Source organism: Vidua chalybeata, chromosome 4 (assembly GCF_026979565.1).
Source record: "Vidua chalybeata isolate OUT-0048 chromosome 4, bVidCha1 merged haplotype, whole genome shotgun sequence".
In the NCBI taxonomy this organism is placed as follows: Eukaryota; Metazoa; Chordata; class Aves; order Passeriformes; family Viduidae; genus Vidua; species Vidua chalybeata.
The window spans coordinates 33,159,927-33,173,569 of record NC_071533.1 but is presented as its reverse complement, the minus strand read 5'-3'; the positions used below and the strand labels follow the sequence as shown (position 1 = coordinate 33,173,569).

Sequence of the window (13,643 nt, the reverse complement as noted above, 5' to 3'; positions counted from 1 at the left end):
TGAACTGCAGGTGACTCTCTCCTCCCTGCATCCCAAGACATAGATTTAAACTTTTCTCTCAAAGCTTTTGGTGGTATACTTAACCCCTGTAGAATTATCTCACATGAGTGAGGATAGCCTTATGGGAATGCCAATCTGGGAAGAGATTGATGTAAAGCAAACAGTACCTGCATTTATCCTCCAAGGCATGTTTCTAATATCCCATTATGACTAACAAAACCAACCAAAAAAACAAACCCAAAAAGCTGTAAAAGGTTGCCTTTCCCAATGTTGTAAATGGTTCTTCAGGAGTAGTTTATAAATATTTGCTTCCCAGATTTATATCTCCCTTGGGCTTTAAGAGTAACCAAAATGGGCAAAACACAGAGCTGAATCTAGGCTATCTTTCATGGGTGATATTCAAAGAAGTCAAGTGACTTTGGGAAATAAGGGATACTTTTTGATACTTGTAATGGCACCTACTCTTTTTTTTTTCCTCAGCGTGAATGTGTATTATATGGTTCACTCAGAACTGTAGGGAACTTGGAGGCTGTGGTATTATTTAGGAGCATGAATAGGGAGTATGTAGCAGGACCTTACAAACTGGATCTTGGGTTGTTGGTGGGGCTGGCTTTAAGCTTAGGAGGCTGCACAAAGCAGTCAACTTTGAGAGAGAGCAGCAATGCCTCTGCTCTTGTTTTGTTTCCAAGTGTTCAACATAGAAATTGCAGCTGATGGATGCAGTGTCAGCACTGAGTGTTGACACCCTTTTATTAAGTGAGGAATTAGGAATATGAACAGTATGCATTGCTACATAGAATATCCCTTCTCCCACCTTAGCAGCATCTGCTTTTCCCTCATCTGCACCAAGATGATGAACAGTGAACCTGATGCATCAGTTTAGTTCCCTACATTTATTGACTTTATCCTTTGGCACTTTCTTTTTCTTCCTGCTGGAACTTTCTATTGCTACAGATCATACTCAGCATTTTTGGAGGAGGTAAAGAGAGAAGGTTTGACCTGGGTTTGCTATCAGCTGTGGTTTGAGATGATCTGTGTCTTACTCTGGAGGATGGAAGTTATCATCACCTCTCTTTGCCAAATGTCAGATTGCCTCATTTATGCAACTTTAAGACATTGAAGATGACAAAGAAAAGTGGATTCTTCCCTCTATCTGTAGGCAGGGTAATCCTGATTTTTCAAAATTAGAGATTTTCAGAATGCAAGAATGATTCTATGAAAGTAATTAATATTAAAGTGATTAAAGTCACTTGGCTGTCCTCCACTGAGGCTCTTTCCACTGCTTAATAGTCACATAAGAACTGCAAGAGAGTAAACAGTCTTCAGACTCTATTGCATGTTGCTGAATCAGATAAAAACCTCCAAAATAACTTCCAAAACCCTCTTTCTCTGCTTTCATGAATTTCTGTATTTTGTGGCTTCCAGAAAATCTCATCTGGATAACAAGAAATATTTGAAATTACTGAGAGATTGACATTCTCAGACCTTCAAAATACAGTCAGAGGCAAGAGAACCTTTCAGTTCTAATAGCAAAGGGATGCTTACCTTAGTCAGCACTGAGGATAATTCATGTGACAGTAACTGATTCATCAATAAAGAGCCACTTGGACATTTGCCATGTGATCAGCATTTGTGACAGAGCAGTTGGAATGTGATGTTCAGCAATGTCTCCTGGCTCCTCTTCATGAGCCTTGCACTTCACAGAGGTGTCCTAGACAATCCCAGAGTCAACGTGGTTGAATCAAAAAATGAGAATAGCATCTAGATGGAAAGAAAAAGGAAGCAAACTTGTATTTCAGGGAGATGGGGTGGTCACTCTTCAGACTGTAGCTTCAGAGTGGCACTGTCACATGAGATAAGATGGGATGCTCTTGCCTATACACAGAGTTCATACCAGATGTGATATGGAGTGTCTGGTGATGGCATCTGAGCATTTATTTCTTGTTGAAATACAGGGTTTTTTTGGTTAAGAGGCTATTTTTAGTGTTTCCTGGCATATTGATGGTCAAAACTTCATTCCAATCAATTCTATATTGTTTTCTTGTATTTCTATTATATAAATAAAACTGAAGGAATTTGTCTTTTTGCCTTTCCAAAAAATGACCAAACAGTGCAAAAATTCCCCCTCAAAACCCCCAAAACTCAAATCAAATAAAATATTTGAAACTTTTTGTTTTTTGAAGTCAATGAACACAAAAATAATTGTTTTCAATGTATTATACAATGGTGGTTGAGGACACACAAAATACATTCCTTTAATGTCCTACTATTTCATCCCTATGTACTGGGTGCTCCTTGCTCTGTATTATCTGCATTCCATTCTTCTTAGAAATGACAAGTTTTTTAGCTAAAGAATTTTTGAAAAAATCTTTTTTTACAGTCCTATATATCTACAATCTAATCAGGAATGGTAGGTTTTTCTGGTTTACTGTCAGCTTTCCAGCATGCATTTGGAAGGTTTCTTCCTAGTAGTTATATTACAGTGGTATAAAACCATAAGCAATAAAACCCAGTAAAATAGTATAAGACAGTTAAAGCATAGCAGGAGATGAAGGTTTGGATCCTATTGAATGGGGCTGTAAGCATACAGTATGAGAAATGTGTTGTTTGATTAGAAATATCTTTGCAAAATTTAAAGAAGACTGCTTTTTTTAGGAAAATTACTATGTACTAAAATGATGCACTATATTTAATATAGATAGTAGAACGCAAATGACCAAGTCAGCTGTCAGTTTTTTTTTTTTTTTTTTTTTAATCAGGTATGATAGGGTGAGGTTTTTTGTTCTATCAGATCTCAGAAACTGTATGTGTTTACTTCCTGTTTTTCTCAGTCTGTTAATTTCTTTTTACATAAGGTGAGAAAATCCTTCTTTTATAGACTTCGACTTAAACATCCAAGCACATGGCACTGCTAACCTGTGCCAGCTTTATGACTGACAAAACAAGTGCTATTTTCTGTATTTCTGATTGTGCTGAATTGAAGCTCATGAAGCAAGTTGACCTTTGTGACAATAAAGAAGAAAGAGAGTTGAGTCATCACAAAGCATGAAAGGAGAGAGGCAAAAAACTCCACAGCAGTTAAATTGAAAAAGAGAAAATACCTGTAACTAGTTTGGCTATTCAAGAACAGAACACTTTACTCTAATTGTATACTTCTGTGAACCTATATGAATGGACATAGATTTTGTTCTATAAACAATCACAAGAAACTTTGATTTTTTTTCATTTTAGTTAACAGAGTTATTTTAAAGTTTTATTTCCATTCTTGTGAATGTTCATTGTAACTACATCCTATACATAGGGTGAAATTCTATACCAAACATATTAAATGTAGATTTTAGAGTTGTTTGCATGTTGTCAATTGGGTCAGGATTTCATCTATAGTTTACTTAATTATATTAATGTGGGCACTGGGGGAGAGTAGTGGAGGGCAAATGTATTTTTGGTTCAATCTTGATAACGACAAACTGCCCTCAGCTACAGATAGTCCTTGTTTATTTAAATAGCTGCAACATTCATTGGTCTCTTTGGGTACTTATTGAGCTGTGCTTCAATCCAATTACACCAAAATCCACATGCGTCTTTATTCTCTGCAATTTGATGATTTCATATTTCCTGTCAGTGTTTGTACTGCCATGTATACTCATCTCCATCACAGAGTGCATCCATGTCCTTCTGTGTTTCAGGAGCTCGTGGTTTCTTACATGTCATATACTTTCCCACATCACATCTCTTGCTGATATGCACTGTAGTAGTCTTCCTATCCTATGAAGACTGCTGAAATGCTACTTCCCCTGTTCCTAACTCCCTTCTCTCTTTACATTTTTGTGGTTTAGGACTTGGTTTCCTTCTACAGTCTTTTATAATTCTTTCGTTACTTCAAATCCAATTAGAGGCAAAAAACTCAAACCTGTCTATTCTGGTCTTGCGATTTTCATGGTGATCTTGAGGAACAATCTCCAGGGGGGTTGAGTTACAAGCAGCTGAGTTATTGAAGAATCTCTTCCTCTGGGTAAAAAGGTGGGATCTATCTCTGTTGGCTACAGCACTTCAATGCAGATGTAAAGGGATAAAATCATAACATTAACCAGAATACTTAATAGAAAGTGATTCTCTAAATTATCATGGCTGTTGGAACTAATAATAGATGTATCATGGTTTAGCTTTTATCCAAGGAGTTCAATAACACAAAGGTTTCAATGGTTTTGTTGGTTAGTAACTACTGTTTTACCAAACCTCAAGGTTTTCTTGAATAACAAAAAAGAGAAGTAAGGGTGGTAGATGAATATATCACAGCAAATATGGAGAATTTTAATCTTTAATTTAGCAGCTCACCTGTTTAAAAAAAAAAGTTGTATCTTAAGTGGCCATTTTGCTTTCTCTAGGATAATGTCTTTTCTCAAATGTACCTTTAACAATTTACTATGGAAGTGCCAACAGCTGTCGTTTCTTCTTACATTTAGTTAATGTTAGTAGTGTTTGATTTCAAAAGAAAAACATGAAAAACTTGAAAATCAAAATATTTCTCTTTTCTAGCATGTGCAAAGGACACAGCTACACAATGGTATGCTAGGTTTCAATTTACAAATTTTGTAAAATATTAACAGTACCAAGATATTCACCTGAGTTCTAAGCTGGCAGATTTTCTGTTTCTAGTTTCATAACATAAAGTGGTTGAATTCCCATCAGTTCAGATACTGCCATGATGGTAAACATTAATCCTCTAGGATATTGAGGAACCAGCTGTGACAAGTTTGCTTAATGAGGGAAGAAAGAGACCACCTCGCTTACAGTATAACCTCCACAAACCAGCACTTGCATATATCAATGATGCTAAAATCACCCTGAGGCTGATACTGAAGTCTTGGGAGAAAAATAGATCAATACACACAACTCGAATCCATTAAACAAAGCTCCTCTGAGATATGTGAACTATAGTACTCTCATTTTGTTCTTCTTTCTGAAATATTAAAGACATTATGAGACCATGTGAACAACTTACAAGAAAGTTTTAAAATTGCCATTTCTCATTTTATTATAATTCATAATTATGCTGGGGTTGCTAACACTAAGACATTTGGGTGTCATCCTTTATAAAAATAAATAAATATACTGAAAATGTTAAGATCAAATTACAGCATGAATTTAGCATCAAAGATAAGTGTCCTTGCTGCATCTGCATTTCAGGTGTTTTGACCTTTCAGAAATCGCCCTAGCATGACCAGGCCACTTGTGTACAGGTTCACATGAGCCACTGTAAATCTTTAGGGCAAATTCCAAGAAGCCCTTCTAGAAAAACCCTGGGCAAATGGGTCTTGTTTGCATCCCCCCACAGAGAGGGGATGGGCTGCCTGGGCTGCTGCTCTTACCCACCAGCACCTAGCAGTGCCAGTGGTGGGAGGGCAGAGATAGAGTAACAGGAAAGGCAGGGAAGTGTGGCCCTTGTGCTGGCTGCTCACCATGGTGGTGCCTGGACGTACCTGCCTTGGCAGCACCTGACACGTTTGTAAGGTCTGCACAAAGGCCAAGTGCACTAGTACAGGAGTTCAAGGGCCTGCACTCCACCTTCTGCTTATGCAGCATGATGGTTTTGCAGTTTAAATCAGGAAAGAAGTGAGGGAGAGATGGACAGGGGTCAGCAGAAGGAAGGATACATCTGGCATGATGAGGGCTTTTTGTGAGACTTAAAAAAAAAATGCTTCTGGTCCTGTGTGTTCCAGCACATGAGCTGTCAGTAGCATTGCTGGCTGTTCCAAAATGACTTGCCAGCCTGTTTTGGTGGGTGAAGGATGAAGAGCATGTGTCTGCACAGTGCGTGGCTGTAGCCACATAAAGTCACAGCTGAGAGACAGAACAGATTGGTACGCAGATGTACGAGCTGTTGGCTGCCGTGGCAGTGCTGCACTTCACTGTTGCAAGCCCCAAGCCTGCTGTACATGGTTAAGGTGACCTAACAATTCTGGTTCAGAGTGCAGCTGCCACTTCTGGAGGAGAACTGGAAGATGGCAGTATGAAGTGTGCAGTGCTCAAAAGCTGTCAGGAAGTCGTGGGGTTGAGAGCTGCCCCCATGACACTGTGATCTGCTTTCCACGGTGCATTTTGACAAGGAGAAACATTGCTAGATATGGATTACAGCTATATCCATAAGAAAATATGATACTGTGACTACTTTGTAAGAGCCCCATTTTTGGTGTAAGGTTTTTGAAGACAGGCTGTGTGTGGAGATGTGGGCACTAGGGTAGAGGCAGGCTAATGGGAAAAGACATGCCTTTAGATAAAACTTCTGCTATCCATTCAAAGTTAATACAATATAATTGTCTCTGCACAAGAAAATACTTTCTTTGCTGCTATCTTTCTGCCATGAAACCATAAGGGTAGATAAAAGCATCTTAAGAAATGGTAGCAGTGTATTCTTTCATGCCTGGTTATTTGTGTCCGTCATGATATGCAATGAAATCCTCAAAGTCACAGGCAATGAAGCATGGTTTGTATTTATTACTGTGGCTGTATTATAAACCTATTAATAACACTGAATGTGGTGACATAGCTTATGGTCTTTTCCTGATCCCCACGAAATCGGCAATTAATTTTATTCTTATTTATTTTCAGATTAATAATATATAAAAGACAGAGACTGACATTTCCTGAGAGCATACAGTGCTACTCTTTGATATGTTGAAACTGACCTTTTAAATAATGCCGGGTTAATATCTGATATATCTTTTCTTTTAAAGGCAGGAAGAATGCAGTGATTGGGCCAGTATTTAAGATTTCATTTATTATACTTTGTAAGGGCGTTAAGTTGATCAGATCAGTTTATTGAGGTGGAATATTTACATTTTCAAATGAATTATATCTCTTCTCTTAAAGCCAAATATCCTGGTTAGTCACCATTTATCAACACAGAACAGAGCATAACAGCTGAGAAATTCTGGAAAAAAAAGCACTTTAAAAATGGCAAAGTTCATAATTTTAAGTATGTATGCTTTTTAAAGTAGGGCATTCTTGTAACTGGGTATATGTTTTAACTCTTTATATAAAGTCTGGCTAAACCAAGTTACATTAATTATATATTTTTAGTACACTGTAAATACACATTGGCACATTTGGAACTGGTTGTGTAAAATATGATATCTTTTCAATCTTGTCTGTGAAGAATGCAGCATGGGGACAGGTAAAGTAGTGCTTATTATGCATTTGCTAAACTCTCATAGTAACAACCTCTTTCCTAGTCCAACAAGAAAAAGTTAGGCAAAGAACAAAATGTATATTACCAATGAACTGCTGAGAAGATTTAGAAATCATAATAACTTTGAGAGGAAACACTCTCTATAGTATTGTAGAATATATTAATCATTATTAGATATTCATAAGTAAGGTGTCAGAATTCAGATTTTGTTTGTTTTCCACAAAGCATTGGAAAAGCACTAGCAGGAGAGAAAAGGGAGATACAGGTTTGTATTACATTTCCTCAAGAATTATAAGAAATTATCTCTAACTCAGCAGTGACTATCTGATCATCAGGGTGATGGTGGAAACTCTGTGAACTTTTCATGTAGTTTTCTTTGCTTAAAAAAAAAAAAAATCTCTGAAAATTATTTAAGGGTCCCATTTCCCTTACCTAAATAAGGCAAGTGAGATATCCTAAAGTATTCCTTCTGTCAATTCACAAGCTATAGCTCTCCCAGCAGTGCTTCTCATCCAAGAGTTTTAAGATATAAACTTGACACAGAATAAAAGAATACTCTTATGGATTATAATTTATAAAAAAAATCAGAATTAACTGAAGTGGAAAGAAGTCAATAGGAGAAAACTGAAGAGTACATCAGATTCACAAATGCTCTGGAAATGGGCTAAAAAGTGAAATGGCAGAGCCTTCTGAGAAACAGAAAGGAAAATTTAAATTTGATACTGATGAAATTATTGTACAGGGAGAAATAAGGAGCAACCATTATCTATTCGACATCCTTTGTTCTATTCCTCCTCAGCTCATGAGGAAAATCTAAAGGATGACAAACAACATATGAGATTTCCACAACATTGATCAATTTCATGCTAAAATAGTGCATTTAGCTCATTGTTAAGAAGAAAATTAATGCACATTGAGGAAAGAAACTCAGCACCCTACTTATTTGTGTGCAGTGAGGGGGAAGCCCACCCCCTAATTATTTACATGCAATGAGTAGCTGTCAATTAACTGTTTGCATTAATAATATGGATGATACGGAGTTACTGTTAGTAGTTGTTTGAGAATTTCAGTTCAGTGTTTACTGGCAGACAAATCACATATATACACATTAAAATATGTACTGGAATATTTTATAATCTTTAAATTTTTCTTTGCATTTAACCTATAATCTATAAGTGAGAAATGTGCAGAGAAAGAAACAGAAAAATGCAGAGCTACAGACTGGTATCTGCTTAAAGAGAGAGTAAGCCAAGTAAACTCATCAGATTTTCAAACATGATTATATGAATATAAAGAAGCAACAGCATTCAGTGAAAATAAAAGTAGGCATATAACAATAACCTAGAAGCAATTCTTTTACAAATATGTAATTAATGAAGTTAAAAGTGCAGAAGAATGTTATCTAAACACTGAAACATCAAGTTCTGCTAGATTATAATAATGAGTAGAGCGTCTAGATCATTAATGCAAATTTGAGTTCAGAAATATGTAATTTTGCCCCAGACCATGATATAACAAGTTTTCAAAAAAAAAAATCTGATTTCTTGATAACACAATATTAAAATAAAATTAAAAACCCTCGTTGCTTATAACTTAGGCTGTACCTTCAAGTAGAAATAAGTAAGAAGCAATTTTAGGTAATATGAATATATAGTCTTGATACCTTATTTATTTCTGTTTGGCTATATGCAGCAGTCGTAATGAAGCTTTTAAAAGTTATTTTTATTCCTGCTCTTCGTTCAACTCTTTAAAAATGTAAGTCCGTAGGACAGATCATATTTTTTCTTAAAATAAATAAGTTCATAATAGTGCTGTGTTAAGGAGAACTGTGGTTTTGGTAGTAATTTTAAAATAAATAATCATTTGACATATCCAAAAAATTCAACAGAAACTGTATACTACTTAAAAAAGGTGGATATTTTAAATTCTAAAAAGGCAAAAAATAACCGCATAGACTTTGCATACTTTTGGGATTTTAGGTGGCATCTGTCCAAAAAGCTTACTTTTTAAACTTGTGTTGTAAGTGTTCATCCAAGTATTGGGCAATGAAGTCAGAAACTGAATATGTAATAATTTTCTCTTCTGTACAAATACAAAGCATAAGCCTTTCAAGGTCAAGCAATTTCCAAAACTATAAGGACTCTATTCTTTTACACCACACGAGACTAAAATATATTCAGTTTGTGGGAGGGTGGTGGAATGTGGCTGCTCTTACAACCTTCTGTGAAATGACTGTTTTCCAACCAAATTTTCATTGTACAGAGAGGTATTCCAGAAGTACTCAAAGGGGGCAAAGGTTCAACCATACTAATCTTAGCATGCACAAGTGCTAAACTAATCTGATTTTGCCCTTGGAAGTCAACAATTAAGTATTTTTTAAAAATTCAACAAACACAAATAGATGTTTTTTTTGAGATTAAAAATCAAGATTCTGATTTTTCAAATTTTTTGTTCTAGTTTTGCGTGTTTTGTTTTTTTTTTTTTTTTTTTTTTTTTAATGGACTTACTTTTCCAGTATCAGATACTGAGAACTAACACGTAGTCTGTAAAGGAAAATGCCATACCATAATGTCCTTGAATCCTCAGAGTTCTGAAGCAGTCTTTTTTTGGTGTTTCCTGTCAGTAAACTAGATTAGTTGTAATAATCTCATAGCAAAGGTCCACCAGAACACCTGATTAGCCTTTCTGTTTTGGTGAAGTGTGAGGGGAACTCAAGAACATTTCACTGTGTCATTTCCTATCTTCATTATAATATCCTGTTACTGAACAGGTGTAGAAGAACAAGCCTCAAGTTATTTATGTAAAATATCCCTCTGTAATAGAGCTTGTTTTCTGTGTTTCAAATAATTCTCTGCTTAATGTATTCTGTGCAAACTCTCCTAAGAGAGATATTTCTACTATGTATATTAGAAAAACTGGAGTGCCAGAGAAAGGTAATTGAAGTGGAAACTGTTAGAAAAAGTAATGATAAATGAGATGAAATGTTAAGTTTGATTAATAGGGAGGCCCAGAAGGAGATTGGGTTTGGTGGAACAAAAGGTAAGTGATGTTGAAGTAATACGGTGTATTAATGTCGAGCTTTTGTTTGAATTACAAGTGTGAAGGCAAGGCAGACTGGTAAAAATCAGCTGGAATGAGGATGAAACAGACCTTTCAGTGGTTTTACCAAGTTTGGTAGAGTAGTCCCCAAAGAAGGGTAGCAGACTTAAGTAGGATCTGTTACTGAGACTGTCAATAGAGGTAAGAGTAGAGTCCATTTACTACATGTAATATCTCTACAGGAATTAATTCTATTCAGTCTCTCTGCCTTCAGGTGACTGTGAAGACTACTGCTATGTGAGGAATGATAGGAATCAAAACCACAGTCTGTGTAACAGTATTGCCAGGAGCATGACTGTAAATGATAGATGATAATAAGTGATCCCCAATTTGTTCACATTTTATGCTCAGAGGATTTCCCATAGAAAAGAAAATGTCAGGCAAGACTTGAAAATTCGGTGCACAGTCTGGGCTCTTAGGGCACACTTATGAAGTTTTGTACTTATTCCTGTATATCTTGATTCTTATCAGAGGTTTCTACATTGGCAGAGTAAGTGAACTAAAAGCAAAGTAGAAAGGGAAAAAAAAAAACCCAGTCATGCATGAAAGTGGCTCATCTCTGCCCCATAATGCAGGACTAAATAATATAGACTAGCAGACTGACTTAGGAGTATCTTGAAGTAATGAAGATCAGATTGCTGTGTTGTCTGTTTAACAGGGTGGTTTCAACACAAATGCTGAATATCAATAATAAATATTGCATATCTCTAAAAGGTTCTGAAACCACTTATGTAATGTATATGTGTACATCCATTAGGAACCATATAAGGTAACTCTCATGCCATATGTATCTATAAATCTGTGAGTATGATTATTATAAGCTTTTAGGTTGTGAATGATGCATCAAGAAAGAGATGAGAAACAAGAGACCATGTTTAAAATAAGAACTTGATGAACATGTGATTGATGATAATTTTTTTTTCTTTCATCTGAGAGAAATTATTGCATTTTTCACCACTGCTTTTCTCTTATGTTCTGTCTTTTCTTTGACTTTTCCTGGTTGTTTCCTCAGTGACTCCCTCACATGAGTATTGAATAGTGATAAGAAAATTCTCGGTTCAGCACAACTGAATTGATACTGCTGTCCTGTGGTAACGCCAACACTGTCCCAAATACTACTGCCAGTTTTTCTCTTTGCTGTTGTGCCAGATGGATTGTCCTATATCTACTATATTTATTCAAGTCCACAATTGGATTATCAGTATTGTAAACCTTTATTATACGGTTTATGCTAAAGTAATATTGCGTCTCTGAACTCGTACATTTTATTTTCACAGAAACGGACCTGTAAAGATGTTTATGTGGTGGTCTGCTGTTTTACTTCTTGGATGCATTTTGCTGGGAGCAGATGGGTGGCCGGTCAAGGAAGGATACAACTTTAGGCCCTATCAGCCCCTAGTAAGATTACGACACAAGGTATGTATTATTCTCCAATAGTTCCTCTTTTCTTCCATGGTCAAGGGATAAATTGCACTCTAGCCTTGTCTTTTTTGTGTTTATTGGAGTAATGTTCAGAAATTAACTTTTTCAAAGAGAATGAGATAAGATCTGTTTTAGCTTCAAAAACTAGAGATTAGTTATATCAACAGAAACTGAGAGGGATAGCCAGGAGAGGCTCTCTCTTAAAGCAGCTGTCAACATCTGCTTGAGGCAATGACTTATCCCAGTCCTCAGTGAATTTCAGTCCAAGCAGCAAACAGGGAAACTGCCCATCAAAGAAGAATGGTGTTGAAGTTAACTGATGAATAGAAACTTGTTTGCAAGAAGTAGATGTTCCCAGGTCTTGCTGAATTTAGCAGTTTTGGACCATGGCAAAATGCAGGTGTTTTCTGAGTTACATGGTTCCCATATTCAACTGCTACATGCCTTTAAAATTTTGCCCACCTGATGCTCCTTTGTTATTAATCCAGGACTCCCAAAACAGTTCTCAGCTAACAAATCTTGCCCTTCTTCTGGTAGCTAAAAGGGAAACTTCTGTGGTGGTTCTGTAAAACAAGGAAAAGGACTGTAGTGTTTCCATGGGCTGTCTAAAGTTAGTGTAGTTCTGATCAACATAATTCTTTCTTGGCACGGTAGTCATAGGAGCAACATCTGAGGTGCCTTAAGACCTACAGTCAGGCCAACAGAGATGATAAAAAAATTTCACCCTTCTGAATTTTTGTGCTACAAGTAAAAGGTCTGAATTATAGCCAGAAATTCTAAATGTTAATTTCTTTTAATCTTTCAAGATACTGCTAGTTTTATTTCTCAGTACTTTTTTGTAAAGTATGAAAAATGCTTTTTTTTGGTCCTCAGTTTAATAAAAAGACCCAATATTGTGTAATTCTATCTCAGCATATAAGAAGGAACTGACAACATGAGTTCTCAAACAAGTAAAATACTTGCCTATTAGCTAGATAATGTATGCTATATAGATTAAATACAAAAAGTTTCTTAACAGATAGAAAATAAAGTCTTAAAATTATACAATTATGCTCCCTCTAGGGAATGTTCTCAATCAGAATAAGACTGAATCAGGCCACAGTCAAGGAAATAAATAACAGTATCAGCACACAGGTTTTTATGCTAAGTATTATTCAAAACTTTGTCTCATCACTTAATTTCCATTTGACAGCTGTAAGCAAACTAAAATAAAATCGCACAAGAAGAGTACTTTGAAATCTAGAAGGAAGAGAGAGATTAGTAATGAAACTGTGGAGTAAATTATGTGAGAGAGAAATCACATGTGCAAAAAAACCCCAACACAAAACCATGAAGACTGTGAGAGCAATGAAGGACAAAATATGGGGTATGATTAGCATTATTTCTGAGGTTAGATGGTCTCTGGTCTTAATGAATGTATGCGGAACTATTCATATGTTGCTATTTCCTTATTATACTTTTAATGTACTGATAACTCTCATATAATTCTTGGAATAGACTGTCATAAACTTTTCAAGTTTAATATTGGGGAATCATACATAGACATATGCAAACAACATACAAATAATTAAAACTTGATATAAAACATTGTATTGAAAAATATGGTGGGTTTTTCCTTAGGCAATATGTCTAGATAAAAAAATGTTTTAGTATAGTTAGGCTTTTGGTATTAGGGACATATGTTTCTACAAAAAAATCCCTAGGAATATAAAACTTTTCTAAAGTCAATTTTTAAAACCAACTTTGGCACAGATACGCATACTCAAAATGTAAATAATAAGGTAAAGAACTTTCTGCTTCAATCAAACACTTAATAAATCAAGTGCTTAGATTAAGTTATGCCGATAGAATACTTACTGCAAAGAGATGATAATGAATATATGCAGTTATATTTGCTTTGATCAGGCAATATGTATGCAAGTTTATGTGTGCA

At 35.7% G+C, this 13,643-nt stretch overlaps 1 protein-coding gene across 1 annotated transcript in view; it reads left to right on the top strand.

The window, feature by feature from the left end:
- FSTL5 (follistatin like 5) overlaps window positions 1-13,643 on the top strand; it is a 273,043-nt gene that overhangs the window by 12,840 nt on the left and 246,560 nt on the right. Inside the window, exon 2 of the mRNA XM_053941595.1 lies at window positions 11,566-11,704. Coding sequence (XP_053797570.1) covers window positions 11,582-11,704 — 123 coding nt within the window. The 5' untranslated portion in view covers window positions 11,566-11,581. The remainder of the gene's footprint in view (window positions 1-11,565; window positions 11,705-13,643) is intronic.